The sequence below is a fragment of the Somniosus microcephalus genome, chromosome 22 (assembly GCF_052327205.1).
Source record: "Somniosus microcephalus isolate GS21.2 chromosome 22, FLI_Smic_1.0, whole genome shotgun sequence".
NCBI lineage: Eukaryota > Metazoa > Chordata > Chondrichthyes > Squaliformes > Somniosidae > Somniosus > Somniosus microcephalus.
The window spans coordinates 67,938,314-67,956,618 of NC_141008.1; the positions used below are offsets into that span (position 1 = coordinate 67,938,314).

At 45.7% G+C, this 18,305-nt stretch overlaps 1 protein-coding gene across 3 annotated transcripts in view; it reads left to right on the top strand.

Annotated features, from left to right (window-relative positions):
• sez6b (seizure related 6 homolog b) overlaps positions 1 to 18,305 on the top strand; it is a 996,456-nt gene that overhangs the window by 770,997 nt on the left and 207,154 nt on the right. For all 3 annotated transcript variants that reach the window (XM_085965010.1, XM_085965009.1, XM_085965011.1), the window contains exons 6-7: positions 1,486 to 1,654; positions 2,262 to 2,428. In XM_085965010.1, the coding sequence (XP_085821136.1) occupies positions 1,486 to 1,654; positions 2,262 to 2,428 (336 nt within the window). The remainder of the gene's footprint in view (positions 1 to 1,485; positions 1,655 to 2,261; positions 2,429 to 18,305) is intronic.

The following is an 18,305-nucleotide window of genomic DNA, read 5'->3' on the forward strand; positions in this document are numbered from 1 at the left end:
GTGATAAAGGCCGCGGATGAGAGTTTTTACAATAGTGGGGAAGAGGTGAAGGCAAAGGCAGGCAATATGGTGGTGATGGAAGAAAGCAATCATAATAACGGATATGGGGAATGAAGCTCTGTTAAGCACATGAGTGAATAAATGCATGCATGTATTTATGAAAGACTAGATGCCTTGGTGTGATTTCAAGCCTGCAATCTCACCTCAGGGCTCAGCTGATGTTTATAAATGACGAGCTTTAAGTATGAACTTCACCTGATCAACTAGTTAAGGGTATGCAATGTAGGATGTAAAGCTAAGCACATCTGGTGGCATTCTGTTCCATTTACTTTTGGGATGGATTTGGGATAAAGTTTGCAGAACCCTTGTAAGAAGATTAAATGGCTTGTGTGAACTCCATGATGGGATAAATTAGACAAGGTCTGTGGAACAGGCTTGATAAGATGAATGGCCCGCTGTTACACCATGTTTTCTTTCATTTGTATTTATAGCTTTGTAATTGCTTCATGGTATCCATTGTGTTCTATTTGTTCTTCATTTGCTGTAATAATCCTCTTCATTAAATATAATCTTAATAGTTGTTTAAAATTTGAACTATAATTTTCAGAATAAATGTCACCTGTGCCAAGCAGAACACTGAACCCCAATTTTCACAAAAAGTATCTCATGTGAAGTTATTCTCCAGCCTTATCCTTTTCATTCCCTCAGGCAAGGATTTAATTTGTTGCTTAAATCCTTCGATTTAGGTGCAGCCTTTAATTGTTCTTGTCCCAGGAATGCAAAGAAACGTCTGTTATCTCAAGATGAAATGAAATCCAACACAGCGCTGACCTAAGGTCATTGGAATGGAGGGCAATCACCCTTTTAATGCTGAAGTATCCTTTTTGCCCCCGATGAAAAAGTACATGACTGCAGCTATATTGTTTATTCCATTAATGCGGCCCGTGACATTTGCGATCTCACAAATGTTTCACGGAGCTGCACAGAATTATCGAGCGCTCACCTCACTAAGCCTGCATTCCAGTATCACACCCGCTTCTGCAGAGAACCGTTAATTAACACGACAGTGCTGGCATTGCCCAATATTTGTAAGATCTATATATATATAGATATGTGCATATGTGTGTGAGTGTATGTATGTGTGTGATATATATATATATATATGTGTATATATATTGGACAATGCCAGCACTGTCATAGAATTTAACTTTATCTAATAAAGTTTTCACAAATAGTACTCTGATGAACTTTGTGAAATCATAGTAAAATATTACAATTGTTTGTGCAATAGTGAAGATATGTTAAAGGTGCCAGGCATGTTTTTATGCAATTCAGCACTCCTTTAACCACAGGCCCTCCAAAGCCACGTTAACATTCTATTACAAACCGAGCAGAGAGGCAAGGAATAAGTGTTTTGGATGTTGTTCCTTATTGCATTCTTTCAGTCGAGGTGTGGGCACTCAATCTGTCAACTTTCTCTTGCAGCTACCTGCGGGGGCTTGATTAGAAATGCAACCGTAGGCCGCATCATATCGCCCAACTTTCCGGGTAACTATAGCAACAACCTGACCTGCTACTGGTTGATTGAAGCTCCTGAGGGACAGAAGCTACACCTGCACTTTGAGAAGGTTGCACTGGCTGAAGATGATGACAGGTAATTTCTGCAGTAAATGTAATTCCTTGACTTTTTTTTTTCTTGCCTGCAAGCAGCTTCGACTCGGTTGTGTAAGCAAGCAGCTGCTCTGAAGTATCCAGGTGCTGGATTTTGTGCCTATTGACCACAAATGGAGGACAAATCTAGCCCCATGAACGCTGCAGCTTTCAGTAAGTGAGCGGACCAATGGGGCGTTACAAATCTATAAAGGCAGCATACAAAGCCGTCTTTTAAAAAAAACTCAAAATGGCTAAGTATATGTTAGTGGGTTCTGAAACCTGAGTTTCACAAATTTCTTCTAGAAAAGAACTTACACCCTGATGGACTGACAGTAAGAAGAGGCACAGGCCTTTAAAATGAATACCACTGACAGCACCAACAAGGAGATTAGTCCAGCTCCTAAGTTTCCAGGAGGTCCTAATCTAGTGTATTCCTTCTCAAAGTACTTGTATAAAATAATTTATATTGTCCCTTATTTACATTGAACAATAAAATAAATTTATACAGAATGAAAAAAACACAGCTCAACTGTTTGTCGTCAGCAATGTCCACTGCAATTTGACATAAATTCAAGTGCTTATTTGAAAAGTTATTTTCTGTTTCCCAGGCTCATAATTCGCAATGGGAACAGTATTGATGCTCCTCCAGTTTACGACTCCTATGAAGTGGAATATCTGCCCATTGAAGGCATTGTCAGCGAGGCTCAACATTTCTTCATTGAATTGACCACAGACAGCTCTGGTACATCAACTGGGCTGGCTTTAAGATACGAAGGTAACAATTCAGATGGTGAAAGGGTCATTTGTAACTGATTTTTTATTTCAAAGGGGTTAGGCTTGTTTTTTTTTAAAAAAGAGGAAAAATCTTTTTCAAAAAAAAGCTTTGGTGTTCAGGTGTGACTTAAGACATTGGGAGTAGATCCGTTCTGTACAAGAGTGGGGGGGACTTAAAGAGTAATCATTTGTCAAGCAGGGAGGATAAACAAAAATAAGTTCTTTAAAAGCTGCATTTTGTCTGGGGGTGTTAACCTAATCTGGTTTAGTCTTCGAGTCTACCCTTTAATTGTTGCAATCTACATCCATCGTGCTTAGCGCAGCGACAGACTTCTGTAGTTGATGCTAGAAAATGCTGAAATTAAGCACTGAACTGAACTCCAAACTCACCCAGCTTCCAGGGATTTTGTTCAACAGAGCCACTTCTGAGCTCAATTTGGTTTGGTTCACCTCAGCAGAAATGCATTTATTCACCCACTACGGAGAAGAAATTGGAATGTTTTCAAACGATTTCCAGTTGCTGACATGGAGTGCAGAATTTGAACTTTGTGTCAGTAACAAAATAATCCATTAAAAAGTTTCCCCTGACTTCCCCCACGGGCCTGCACCTACCGCTGGCTTTTCTGGATTTAAAGTGGCTGTGCTGTCATTTCATTTCGCAAAAGTTGACATAGGTTCAGGCTGCAGGAAGGCAAATGGGGACTTTTTAAATTGATATCTCTTATTACTGAACTAAAGCTCCAAACCCGAACTTCAGGCCGGCAACTAGAATCCTCTCACTTCTGTCTCTCCTGCTCTTCAGTACTCTCTCTTTCATTGACCCCCTTTATTCACACATTTGTTTCACTCTATCTCCTCTGAGTTGAAATCATGCTCCGCAATATTGTCCAAAATCTCATTAACACCTTTTGTATGAAATTCTTTTGTCCACTAACGTAATCATTTAATCCAGTGCGAAACTTTGAATGGGCCGCGCGGCCCATTAAAGGGACCGCGTGAAGGGATCATTACTAGTTCTAGCCCCTTTGGGGCTATCCCGGATCAGGCGTATTTCTCAGACGTTCACTTTCAACTAAAGTTTGAGGTAGTCGAATCCTAAAGACGCTTAATTGGGTCTAAAGGTCCGGTCTATCTCTCCCTAAAGGAAAGGAACAACCCGAGAATGTTACTGTCCTCCAGATAGCACTTTTAATAAGTTTAGCTAGACTATAACGTTCCAGATATTATGAGGGTCCGAAAAACTCCCTCAGAATTCTGCAACTCCTCACCAAAGAATGTACAGAGATTGAGTTCACGAGTTTTTGATACAGAAGTCTTATGTAAGACAATTCTAAAAATATATAGATTTATTAAAGAACCAACATGCAATTTACAGTTGGTGAGTCAATTACAACATTAACCGTTCCAAAACGACGAAAAAGTTCAACCTGACTTCCCTTCTTATTATCAGAGAATCTTACTTTTAAATCTTAACTTCGCTACAATATTACAGTTCTTAAAGGTTTCTATTCAGGATATCCACCAATATCTTGGAGACTACAGAGCCGCCTCTGTAGCTGAGAATCGCTTTGCCCGATTAAAGCGAGTCTATTATCCCATTTGAGAGTTCAATACTTATACCCGTTTCCAGTGGTATTTCCTTTAAGGTTTTCTGCTGATGCAAGCTAATTATCTCGAGTCATTTTTCTGCCGACCTCTGCAACTCTTTCTGCCACCTCAGCCAGAATCTAGTCTCATCTCCAGGTGTTCTAAGTTTACCATATAACAACGGTGTGACGGCAGGTGTTCCTTACTTTATGTCATCTTTATGAGGGCAGATGTTCTGTATCTTATGTGCTTCTTTATGAAGTGTAAATTAGAACACCTTATCCAGGGTGAACCATTGTTTCGTTCCCAAAAGTTCAGCCTGTCGGAGCCCTTCACTTTCTGTTTCAATAAGGTTATTTATTCAGGGTCAACAACTGTCTTATCTCAATAGCCAGAATGCTTTCACAGTTATTTCATAGTTCGGTTTCTAAATTTCCAAACCCAGTTTGTCATGTTTCAATAGGGCCAGGATACTTTCACAAGATGGTGGCCTAGAAATTGAGTTTGCCTCCGCCAGGGCTGTAGCGCCCGAAATTTAGCGCCAGCGTTAATTGCCGCTGCGCCCGCCAAAAATTCAGCTGCGCCGCGCCCAGACGGCTGCGGGCGCTAATGGAGGGTGTCAGCGCCTCGCAATGGGCGCTGAATGCAGGATTGCGGCGCTAATCCCCCGCTGCGGCACCCGATGCGGTGCGGCAGGCTGGGGTACTGCAGGCCTCCTCCTTCTGTTAAGGAGGAGCTGCCTGCAGCCGACCGCTGGCCGGTGGAATCGCACGAAAAATGAGCCCGGCACCTCAGAGAAGTGCCGGGCTCGAGGCCCACACACATCTGTGCCGCGGGGGGGTGGTGGAGGAGTCCGGGGAGGGAGGTGCGGGCAGGCGGCCGCCGGGAAAGCGGCCGGCCGCCGCGCCACCTTAATGCGCCGGCGCTAAGTCCAGCAAGAAACTTTTGAAAAATCGTTGGTTGCGGCTGCCACGGGCGAGGCGGCCGCAACTGAATTTCGGCGTCCGGCCGCGTTACCACGGCAACCGGGATGCTGCGCACACCGATGACATCATCGGTGCCAGCGCAGCGCTACCGGCTAACGCCGATGGTAGGGCCCAAATCAATTTCCGAAGCGGCTATAATTCCGGCGCAAGGCCCTCTAGCGCCTCTAATTGGGCGCTAACCCCACTCAATTTCTAGGCCAGTGTATTTTTCTGAGTAGGTTATATGGCTTATTCCTTCACATGAGCACCTCAAAAAAAAATTAGGGTCAACATTGGTGACTGTCTTAAAGCTATGGCCCCTAAATTTGGTCTCTTTCCCCCCCCCCCCCACAAGTGGAAAGACCTTCTCCACATCAATTTTTAGGAACAGGTAAAGGCCATTTATTCCAGCAAGTTTGTCCCATTTTCAACCCTTCTTACCATATCCCTCAATCCCTTCTCTCTGCAAAAAATGCATCCAATTCTCTCTTGGTCCCATTTATACTTGCGCTTCAATGGTTTTACTTGGTCACTTACACCATGACTCCAATTCCTTTGGACAAAAAAGTTCAACTGACTTCCCTTCTTACACCTAGATTCCTCATTTATAACTCTTGTCTCTTGAAACCTTCACCTTGACAATTGGCCTGGATCAATTTTTGTCCTATTCCCTTCATAATCTTGAAAATTTCAATTAGATCATCTCTAGGTTCCAAAGAAACTTCCTTAACATTTCCTCATAGCTTAAATTCCTGTTGACCAGAATAATTATCTCAATGTTATCTCAGTAGTATTGAGTGGTTCTGGTGACTATATTCATTGGGAACAATGATTAGGCATGTGCACCCTTCGACCCAGTTGTGGGCAGCATTACAGAATAATTCAAAACCAAATCACAAAACAGCCACAGCGTATTGCACCAGTGACATGAATCAGTCATTCATGAAAGAAAGACTTATGAAATAATACTGAGCGGCCTGCGGGTGGCGCTGTCCAGGGAGAGTATAAATACTCGGGCACGGGCCCATCTTGCGCAGGGCATTCTTAACAGGAACTAGTGAAGGACACAACTAGACCTCCATGTTGTAAAACAGTTGATTAAAGCTTTGTTTAACGCTTAGACCAAGTGCCTAGTAGTTTTCTTACGTCAACCAGTACGGCATATTATTATTGAGATTCTTTCATAAGAGTGTGCACAGGCCCTGCATGTGAAGATGAACAACTGATCAAATTTGACAAACTTGAACACCCTTTTCTCATTCCTGCACCTTATGGTCTCTGAGTTCTGGGCCTTGCATTCAACGGAGGTTCCTATCCGAATAATGGAGTTCGACTCAGTGAATCAAAATAACAAAGTTTAATAAACAACGAAGTTAGCTAGTAAACTACAGGAGACGATGTACACAGGTCTGTTCAGGTTGCAAGGCACTCGACGACTGCTGGAAGGTTCTGGAAGCTGACGTCATGACGTCATCGCGTTCTTCGTGCCACTGGCGGTCAAGTGATCGGCGTCATGACGTCATCACGCAGAGTGCAGGAGTACATACAGTATAGTTAACAGACAGTTTAAAGGTGCAGTCCACAGCTGCACTACACTGTAGTTAAAGGGATTATTACTAATTGCCCTGAGTCTCTTGGTGGCTCTGCCACAGGCGCCCCCCCCCAGAATTCTCTTTAACAGCCAGTGTCAAACGAGCAGGAGGTTTGATGAGCCTGCCCGAATGACAACGAAACTCAGGCAGCGGAGGTGGAACGTTGGGAAACGAGCTGGTGCTTGGCTGTGTCTGAAGCGGCGCATCAGGCGTGGAGGAAACAATAGCAGGTGGTGTGGGCAAGGATGAGGCAGATGCAGACGGTTCAATGGCGGGCCATTGCATAACTGGTCTGGCGGTCAACGGTGGTCGTCCACGGCGAGGTGGCTGGGCAGCCACGACTGGTTCACTCCAATCTAGATGGGCTGGCTTAAGTCGGTCGATAGAGATGGTATCGGACTTGCCGCCCACTTCGACCGTGAAAAATGTTTCTCCCGATGAGTTGACATGAAATGGTCCAGCATAAGGCGGCCTGAGCGGGTCTCTGTGGCCGTCCTGCCGAATAAAGACATAATCAGAGCTCATGAGCTCTGCCGGGACATGAGGCCTCTGTAGGTTGTGAGGCGAGGTAGGAATAGGCAGGAAATTCCTGGCCGCCTCGTGATGCTGGAGGAGCTGCTGAGCTGCAGACCACGGTTCAGTGTGTGGAGGGAGAAAGTCACCTGGTACTCGAAGTGTCTGACCGTAGACTAGCTCAGCCGATGAAGACTGGAGATCATCCTTGGGGGCTGTGCGGAGGCCTAGCATCATCCAGGGGAGTCTGTCCACCCAGTTGGGTCCACGCAAGCTGGCACGGAGGGACGCCTTGAGAGATCGATGAAACCTCTCGCACAGGCCATTCGCCTGCGGATGGTAAGCGGTGGTACAGTGCAGCTTGGTACCCAAGCCCTGTGCAACTGCGTTCCACAACTCCGACGTGAATTGCGGACCTCGGTCAGAGGAGATGTCAGCTGGCACCCCGGACCGAGCCACCCACTACGAAATGAACGCCCTGGAGACGTCTGCTGCAGTGGTAGCGACCAAGGGAATCGCTTCCGGCCACCTGGTGGTATGGTCCACCACCGTCAGGAGATGCGTGCAACCCCGCGACATGGGGAGAGGACCCACTAAGTCCACGTGTACGTGGTCGAAACGTCGTTCTGGCACCGGGAAGGTGGCCACTGGAGCCTTGACATGACGATGGACCTTCGATTTTTGACACTCGACACAATTGTTTGTCCAGTCCCGGACGTCCAAATGCATTCCTTTCCAAACAAATTTGTGGGACATGAGCCGTTGTGAAGCTCACATCCCCGGGTGCGATAAACCGTGTATAGCCTGGAATATTTTCTTACGCCATTCAACCGGTACAATGGGCCGGGGCACTCCCATGGATGTGTCGCACAAGAGCGTGGTGCCTGCTGCTTGAAACTTAACATCGGTTACCTGCCAACTGGAAGGCGTGGACCGAAACGCCTGTACTTCGGGATCTGCCAGTTGATCTTCCGCCAATCCGACAAAATCGATGCCCAGATGAACTGCCTGGACTGGAGCGTGGGAGAGGCAATCAGCCACGAGATTATCCTTACCGGACACGTGCCGTAAATCCGTCGTAAATTCGGATATAAATGTGAGGTGGCGCTGCTGCCAAGCTGACCAAGGTTCTGCCGTTTTGGCCATTGCGAAAGTGAGCAGTTTATGGTCCACGAACGCAGTGAACGGGCGCCCTTCTAGGAGAAAACGGAAATGTCGGATGGCCAAAAACAGGGCCAGCAACTCCCTGTCAAAAGTGCTATACTTTCGCTCGTTCTTGCGCAGTTGGCGGCTGAAAAAGGCTAACGGCTGCCAAGTCCCGTCGACCCATTGTTCCTGGACCACCCCGATGGCATAGTCAGAGGCATCTGTAGTGAGGGCGACTGTCGCGCCCGGGAGTAGGTGGGCAAGCATAGTTGCGTCTGCCAACGCCGCCTTGGTGTCGAGGAATGCCTGGTCCATCTGCGGTGTCCAAGTGATAACGTCCTTGCCCGACTTCCCTTTGAGTGCTTCGTACAGGGGCTGCATTAACTGGGCTGCCTTGGGGACGAAACGATGATAAAAATTCACCATCCCCAGAAACTCCTGAAGGGATTTGACTGTGTGAGGCCGCGGGAATGCCGTAACTGCCTCTACCTTGGTGGCCAGTGGAACGGCACCTTCTGAGGTAATCCTGTGCCCCAGAAAGTCAATACTGGTTACCCCAAACTTGCATTTGGCTGGGTTGATGATAAGGCCATGTTGGCTGAGACAGGCAAAGAGTGTGCGTAAATGCACCATGTGTTCCTTCGAATCCTTGCTGGTTATGAGAATGTCATCTAAGTAAACGAAAATAAAAGGCAGATCCCGTAACACAGAGTCCATTAGCCGTTGGAAAGCCTGAGCCGCGTTTTTCAAACCGAACGGCATTCGGAGGAACTCACACAGCCCAAACGGAGTGATGACCGCTGTTTTGGGGATGTCTTGCGGGTGCACGAGGACTTGGTGATAGCCGCGGATGAGATCCACTTTGGAAAATACGGAGTTGCCCGCCAGATGTGCTGAAAAATCTTGTATATGGGGTATTGGATACCTGTCCGGTGTAGTGGCCTCATTTAGGCATCTGTAATCACCGCAAGGCTGCCATCCACCGCCTGGTTTAGGTACAATGTGCAGTGGGGAGGACCAAGGACTGTCGGAGCGTCGGATGATCCCGAGGCGCTCCATGGTCTGAAACTCAGCCTTTGCAGCTGCAAGCTTGCCGGGTTCTAATCTTATCGCCCGAGCGTAAACAGGCGATCCTGTTGTGGTGATGTGATGCGCCATACCGTGCCTCGTGACTGCAGCCGAAAAAGCCGGCCTGGTGAGCTCCAGGAACTCGCCGAGCAGGCGCGTAAACCCGTCCCACGATGGAACCGCACAGGCAACCGACCAGGACACGGCGGTGCTGCGGTGGCAGGGCACCGCATGGAAAGTGGACGCATTAATGAGTCGGCAGTGTTGGACGTCGACCAGAAAGCCGTTGGCACAGAAGAAATTGACCCCCAGGATGGCCTGTGAGACCTTAGCTGTAATAAACTCCCACACAAAACGCTGTCCGGCGAAGGTTAAATTGACTGTCCGTTTTCCGAATGTGCGAATAGCCGCGCCATTAGCTGTCACGAGGGGAAGACCGCGCCCGCCGGATTGAAGCTGGCAGAATACTGCACTGGGAACCAGTGTCGCACAGGAATCGTCGCCCCGTCATGGAATCCGTAATGTAAAGGAGTTTTCCCGCTGAACCGACCGCCATGGCGACCTGAACGTGTTTTTCAGACCCTGCTGTCCGTCTCGAAAAGCGCGGGCTTGCTGAAGTCTTTTTTTTCGGGGAGAAACTGCAGGGAGGACGGCAGCATCGAGCTTTGGCGCAAAAAAGTGCGTGGTACGCGTACCAGCCTGCTGGAGGAGGGCTGGGCTTCGCTCGCGTGGGGGAAGGGCACCTCATGGCTGCACAACACTGCTGTGTAACTGTAAATATCTTGTCTGCCTCTGCAGCGAGCTCAGCACAGTCTGTGATGGCAGAATTGGCCAAGGTCGCTTGAACTGGTTCAGGTACCTGGCAGAGGAAGAGTTCGCGAAACAAAAAGCATTGGGGCTCCGAACCCAAAAGCGTGAGCATTTGGCTCATCAGTTCCGATGGTTTTGAGTCCCCGAGGCCGGGCATAGAAATAAGCCTGCGTGCGCGCTCCGACTTATTGAGATCAAACACCTGTAGCAAACGAGTTTTTAGAGCTTCATACTTGCCCTCAGCCGGTGGATTGCCCAGGAGGCTGACGACCCGCGAGGCCGTGGCGCTGTCGAGAGCGGAGACCACGTAGTAATAACGGGTCGAATCCGCTGTAACCTCCCGGAGTGCAAACTGGGCTTCTGCCTGGAAAAACCATGCTGCTGGTTGCTGTTCCCAGAACTGCGGCAGTTTGAGGGCGACGGCATTCGTGTTCATTATGGAATCTCAAAAAAAGTTGCCCGACGAGATCGGGGTCACCAATGTAGGAACGGAGGTTCCTATCCGAATAATGGAGTTCGACTCAGTGAATCAAAATAACAAAGTTTAATAAACAACGAAGTTAGCTAGTAAACTACAGGAGAAGATGTACACAGGTCTGTTCAGGTTGCAAGGCACTCAACGACTGCTGGAAGGTTCTGGAAGCTGATGTCATGACGTCATCGCGTTCTTCGCGCCACTGGCGGTCACGTGATCGGCGTCATGACATCATCACGCAGAGTGCAGGAGTACATACAGTATAGTTAACAGACAGTTTAAAGGTGCTGTAAGAGTCATGAAAGTTTAAGAAAGAAAATACTTTAAAATATTGGTTAAACAGTATAATAGTTAATTTACCTGACTGACTTATTGTATTGAGAAACCCCCTATTTTCTTGTTCCAGTAGTATAGTCTGAGATACCCCCTTTATTCTTGCTACAATGGTACAGTCCTTAAGCTTGTCACATGGTATCCAGCCATTTTACAGTTTAAGCTGCACGAGGCTGGAGAGAAGGTAAAGGCTTTTGAGGGCTGGAGCAATACAGTTTTTGAACGTGTTCGTTTAAACGTGTTTTGCTTTGTAATTCTGTTTGTAAGGTGTTACTGTAAACAGTTTAAAGACAAAGTTACGTTTTGGAACGTTTTATTTCGACACACGTCTACTCGTTAAAAGCCTCAAAGCTCAGTGGCTGCATGTTTGGAAATTACGAAGCGCCACTACAGGTGCAGTCCACAGCTGCACTACACTGTAGTTAAAGGGATTATTACTAATTGCCCTGAGTCTCTTGGTGGCTCTGCCACAGTACCATCATCAGAGCAAGTTGCTGATGTGTGTCGCTTGACACTTTTGGGGTCAAACTCTTCTTTTAGCTTTCTCAGTAATTAGTGGCACATTGATCAATTCATGTTCAAAGTCATGCATTCCTGCGACTTCATTAGAGAATCATTAATTACAGAAGGAAAAGGAGCGTCCTCCTGTGTTCTATTAAAATGGGGAGTTTCGGGCCCACTTGTTTTCGGGGATTTATTTAAATTGTCTAGTTTTCAAGGGATGACGAGCAACAAGTATGAAATTCAGATATCCCTGCAATTCGTTCTTTCCTTATTAACACTGCGTACTGAAATTAAAATTAAATAAAGGTGGCGAAAGCACAGCGGAAATGTTATCAAATGAAGTACAAATATTCCACAATGTTATGTGCAGGGGAATGGGTTTCATTTGCAGGCTGTACTATTTATCATAAAGCTGGCATCTGTGACCCGGGAATCCCAAAGAGAAAAGGAGCTCTGGAAGGTAATAGAAATGATTTGAAAAGCAATGTTAAAATTGCTTACCTCAAACTTGCTTCAGGCAAGACTATTAGTGAAGAAGTTTTTCTATTGATAATGGCTTGAGGCACTACCTTTGGCCTCTGTAGGTTAGTATGCTGGTGGAATATGATTGTGCTTTTCTGTGTGGCGGGTGGGTTATTAGTAAGAATCCATAGGCCCTTTTCCACGATGGAAATAGAAATGGATTCACTGATGGGGAATAAGGTGGCGCTTTCAGCATCTCCTGCAATGGAATCCTTGACGGACACAGAGCTCAGCACACCACAACCGCGAAGCTTATTAATGTTTAGAAAGAATCTTAATTAAAGAGCTCAAAATCTCTGGTACCACCTCCAGCAATAGGTGTTCGAGCCTCTTTGAGATTCACAAAGGGAGGCAGCTGGTTCATGGAAGCATAAATTAATCAAATAAAAGGAAATGGAGTGGCCTTCTCCAGTTTTAAAACACAGAAAGAGAAAATTATATGTCCGTGCATCCCTTGCAGATACCAGTGAAATGAATTCAGTCTCAAAGACACCTGTAGGCTACATATTAGGCTATGTTAGACAAAGACGATCTGGACTCATTTTCAATCCCCCTCCAGCTATTTTGACTTTTCAATAAATCTGATCTATATGTGCTGTTGCATTGTTTATGCTTTGCAACCTATCTGATGTACGACTAGCTTAACTATACAGTTGAAATCATTAAAGCAAGTCCACAAGTAATAGTTTATTCATAATTATTGGCCGAGAAATTCTACCGTCCCAATTTACACTGTGTATAAATCAACAACACTGTGATGATATTGAGCACTTTTGCCCGGGGATGTTAGTAGAATTATTTCCAATGTGAACTGGTAGCAGTGGGCTTGTAAAACACGCGATCAGCCACAACTAGAGGACGTGCGAAGCTCCCTGAAAATGTTGCTAAATACATTGGCCCAGTAATTCGAGTCCCAACGTGTGAGTACGGACGGGGTACTCTCGCGTGGGCCCGTTGGAAGTGCCGGATTTCAGCATGCACAGGGGGTTAAGAGGCGGTTCCCTAGCGACGTTTCAGGCAGCGCGTACGCGTTGAACTTCGGTTTTTTTGACAGGTTTGTCCGTGCGTGAAGGCCTCCACTTTTTACGAATGTAAAAAGCAGACGTAAGGACTTAGTTTTATAAGGTAAGTGGTCTAATAATTAAAGTTAGAAATTTTTTTCCACAGGTTTATTATTTTTAAAGAATTTATAGTAAGGTAAGTGTATTTTTGGACCCGATTTCTTGAAAAAAAAATTTTGGCAGAAATTTGAATAATTGTTTAAATTAGTTTTTTAAAGTTATTAATAGTTAATTTAATTATTGGAATGTTTTTTTAACTTTTATTTAAAGTTTAAGTAGTGTTTTGGGCGCCCGGACTTTTCATGAGTTTGACAGGTCTTATATCTAACTCATGAATGGACTTTTGTAAACTCCCATTGGTGGCCCAGTGCTCACGTGATCCCAGCCGGCTCATCGCACTAATACGCCGCTGGATCACGCACGCACAGCGCGCCGGGAGCTGAACCGGGCCACAGACCGGAAATCCAAGCAGGCCCAGTCTTCAAATGTAGCGCGATATGTAAGTGTAGGTCGGGGGCTTGCACCCGTGGGAAGCCCCCGACCCGAATTTCTGGGCCATTAAGTCCTTTCTATAAGACTGAATGAGCATGCACCAAGTACTCAGAAGTGAGCATTGCATTGTTCAAGACAGAGCTGTAAACAATGTAATGTATTGCAGAGTGCGAGGGAGTACTGTAGTTCACTGAAGCAATTAGTTTGCATTGTGAATGCCTGAGATTATTAGATGTGTTTTACTGTAGTAAATTAACTACACAAAATAATGTGCTCTTTGTCAATTAAAGTAATTTAGAGTCAATTTCAACAGGAAGTAAAATTAAAGGAACAAAACAAGTTCATGTGATGCTATCTTCTACTTAATCCATGTGCCGTGATTGTGTACCCTTTTGTACTGTGATCCACAACAACAGTAAATGTTTTCGTAAACATTGGCCCAGAAATTCGGGTCCCAACGCATGAGTACGCACGGGGTACTCACCCGTAGGCCCAACGAAAATGCCGGTTTCGCGCATGCGCGGGAAACCGACACTTCCGTTCCCCTGAAAGAAGGGGTTGACAGGTGGAACATGTGCGCCGGAGAGGCAGCGCGTGCGCATCGAACTTACGTTTTTTTCCAGCTTTCTCCGGGAGGGTAAGTCTCCAGCAGTTACACTTTTAAAAAGCAGGCGCAAGGCCTGCTTTTAACAAGGTAAGTGGTGAATTAATTAAAATTAAAACATTTTTTCCACAGGTTTATTATTTTTAAATACTTTAAAGAAAGGTAAGTTTATTTTTAGCCCTGTTAGAAAATGTAATTAATTTTTTCAAAAATTTAAATTATTGTTTAAAATAGTTATTTCATGTAATTTATAGTTATTTTAAAAATGTGATTTAAAAAAAATGTATTTGAAGATTTAGTGATGTTTTGGGGTTTATAGTATTTATAGGTTTGACAGGTCTTCCTGTCAAACTTATGAATGAAGCATTCCCTGCTACCATTGGCTCTCCATGGCCCACGTGATCCCAGGGGACGCATCGAACTAACTGCGCCCCTGGGATACGCAAACACTGCGCGCCGGCAGTTGGAGGAGGCCCAGGATTGGAATTCCACACGGACCCACAGCTCAACGGCCGGCGCGCTAGGTAAGTGCAGGTCGGGGGCTTCCACCCGCAGGAAGCCCCCGACCCGAATTTCTGGGCCAATACCTATTTTACAGAATGGAAAAAAGTGCTTAATAAACATTTTTTCATTTGCATGCTAATTCACAATTTGGTGAAGGAAATCTCTTCATTGTGGTGCTAGCTTGACTCTGTTGGTAGCGCTCGTGCTCCTGAGTCAGAGGTTGAGAGTTCAAGTCCCACTTCAGGACTTGAGTACATAATCGAGACACTGCATTGTTGGAGGTGCTGTGGTTCAGATGGTGGCCTTTCCAACATTCAACCCCCAGCCAACACCACCAAAACAGATTCACTCACCTCATTGCTGTTTACACGATCTAGCTATGCAGAAATCTTGTTGTGTTTTCCCACAAAAACAACATGGATTACACTTCCAAAAAAAAGTAATTCATTGACTGGGAAGTGCTTTGGGGTATCCTGAGTACATGAGAAGTGCTCTATAAATGTAAGTCATTCATTCTTATTGCACCATTTGGATAGGAAGTTGTGATTAAAACACAAGGGTCTTTGGGTCTTTTCCAAGGAAAAATGAATGTTTGTCAAATGCTGTAACGACACTTTTTAAAGAAAAGGGGGTGGATAATAGCTGGTTTGAGGGTTACAAGGAGAAGCACAAATGATGAACTGTACTGAGGAATATGATGGTTCCTGGACTGCTAGCATCTTGGACATAGGAACAGGAGTAGGCCATTCAGCCCCTCGAGCCCGTCCCGTCATTCAATGAGACCATGGCTGATCTGCGACCTAACTCCATATACCTGCCTTTGGCCCATATCCCTTAATACCTTTGGTTAACAAAAATCTATCAATCTCAGATTTAAAATTAACAATTGATCTCGCATCAATTGCCGTTTGCGGAAGAGAGTTCCAAACTTCTACCACCCTTTGTGTGTAGAAGTGTTTCCTAATTTCACTCCAGAAAGGTCTGGCTCTAATTTTTAGACTCTGCCCCCTAGTCCTAGAATCCCCAACCAGCGGAAATAGTTTCTCTCTATCTACCCTATCTGTTCCCCTTAATATCCTGAAAACTTCGATCAGATCACCCCTTAACCTTCTAAATTTTTAGTGACTACAACCCTAATTTGTGTAATCTCTCCTCATAACTTAACCCTTGGAGTCCGGGTATCATTCTGGTATACCTACGCTGCTCTCCCTCCAAGGCCAATATAACCTTCCTAAGGTGTGGTGCTCCAGGTGTGGTCTAACCAGGGTTTGTACAGCTGCAGCGTAACTTCTACCCCCTTGTACTCTAGTCCTCGAGATATAAAGGCCAGTGTTCCATTAGCCTTTTTGATTATTTTCTGTACCTGTTCATGACATTTTAATGATCGATGTACCTGAACCCCCAAGTCTCTTTGGACATCCACTGTTTGTAGCTTTTCACCATTTAGAAAGTTCCCTGTTCGATCCTTTTTAGATCCAAAGTGGATGCCCTCACATTTGCTTACATTGAAATCTATTTGCCACAGTTTTGCCCATTCACTTAATCATGTCATGTCAAGGAACGAAACCAGCCTAGTACATTGTAAGAGGTGAGGCTAGGTTGGTATTACACAATCTTGCTTGGGAGGTGGAGGAGGCAATGGGAAGTGGGTATCTGCAGAACTATTACTCAGAAGAAGAAGATTATATTTGTGCTGCAACGTTAGCATTGTTGTGAAATGGTTCCTTCTTCACAGTTGTGCTAGAGCCGCGATATAAGTGCCGAGTCAGATCCCAACCTGACTCAAGGAGAACGGTGTGAGACTGTTCAAAGGAAACGTGGACTTGACATTGCATGGAGCCTAATTCCAGTGCGGTATCAAACGGGGTTTAAAAAGTGCGTCCCATCCCGAGCATCTTTTAAACTTACCGCGAATGTATTGAATGTCCAGACACTCCCACTCTATCTCTCAAATGTAAACTGCTGGAAGCGGAGCTCTGCCTGTGCGTGCTTATAGTCAGGCACAAGGATCTAAGCTGGGCAGGAGAAGTCAAATCAAAAGCAGGTTGCATAAAAGAGTTACTCCATGGCTAAAAACTGATACTCCAGCTATCTATCCTATACAGGTATTTGCTGTGTAACGGCATTCTAAATGAGTTGTGCGTGATCTGTGGAAGACAGGTTCAATAGTCTGGTTCTGTGCTTGCTTATACTCCTAGAATCATAGAAATTTACGGCACAGAAGGAGGCCATTCAGCCCATCGTGTCTGTGCCGACCAAAAAAGAGCTATCCAGCCTAATCCCACTTTCCAGCTCTTGGTCTGTAGCCTTGTAGGTGACGGCACTTCAAGTGCATATCCAAGTACTTTTTAAATGTGATGAGGGTTTCTGCCTCTACCACCCTTTCAGGCAGTGAGTTCCAGACCCCCACCACCCTCTGGGTGGAAAAGGTTCTCCTCAACTCCCCTCTAATCCTTCTACCAATTATGCTGTTTCCCTCTCCATTTAGCAGCCGGGTTTCCCGAGCCCTGGGAAACCCAGCCGGCCAGTGTTAAATTTAGATTGGGCTCCAAACTGCACTGTGGGAGCTTGATTTAGATAGTGTAATGAACTGCCCCGCCTCTCTAGAGCGGGACACACACGACTTCGCAACTCGCCATCATAAAAATGGAGGCAGGCGTGTAAGTGGCGGGTTGGGATCGCGTTATGCGTTACTTTATCTATTTCAGGTCACTGAATTGACTACGTTATAAAGAAAGTTGTGTTATACCTGTGTTGAAGTAGGTCACCAATCAACACAGATGGGCTCTGGTTTGGTGTATAATTAATTAATTTTATTATAAGGGTGCTCGACAGAATGTAGCAGCTCGGTGCAGTGACACACTGGATCCCAATTCCGGCCTTTGCCAAACATTTGAGCCTTTGCTTTCTGTGGGCAGCGAGCTGCCAATGATCCGAGATCTACCAGTCTCAGGAACCTCGATGTATTGCAGACTTGCCTGTGCCAGACTGGCGCCGAGGGGCAAGGACAGCGGAGTTCACGCACGCACAGCTTTTCCACCCAGGCAGCTAATGCTCAATGATAGAAACATAGAAAAATAGGAGCAGGAGTAGGCCATTCGGCCCTTCGAGCCTGCTCCGCCATTCAATATGATCATGGCTGATCCTCTATCTCAATACCATATTCCCTGTCTCTCCCTATATCCCTTGATGCCTTTTGTGTCTAGAAATCTATCTATCTCCTTCTTAAATATATTCAGTGATTTGGCCTCCACAACCTTCTGTGGTAGAGAATTCCACAGGTTCACCACCCTCTGAGTGAAGAAATTTCTCCTCACCTCAGTCCTAAACGTCCTACCCCGTATCCTGAGACTGTGCCCCCTTCGTTCATGGAAGGGTGCAGGTGGGAGCATTTGCTTTGTTACTAACATTAAAACATGACATTGTAGATGGTCACAGCAGGTCCAGTGATTGCTACACACTTTTAAAATGAGACTCTGCGATGGACCGAAGTTGTACTGCGGATGGTGTAAACTTAAAGTAGTAAGAGGCGGTCTCCAGGGGAGTCTCACATCACTTGAATTTTGTGGGCTTGGGAACCTGATACTGGAAACTCTTTGGTATCCGGCACCGACGGGACCGGGATGGTGCCAGTTGATAAAAAACTCCGGATAACGGAGAGGTATATCTACCGAGGCTATTTTTAACAAACAAAAATAAAAA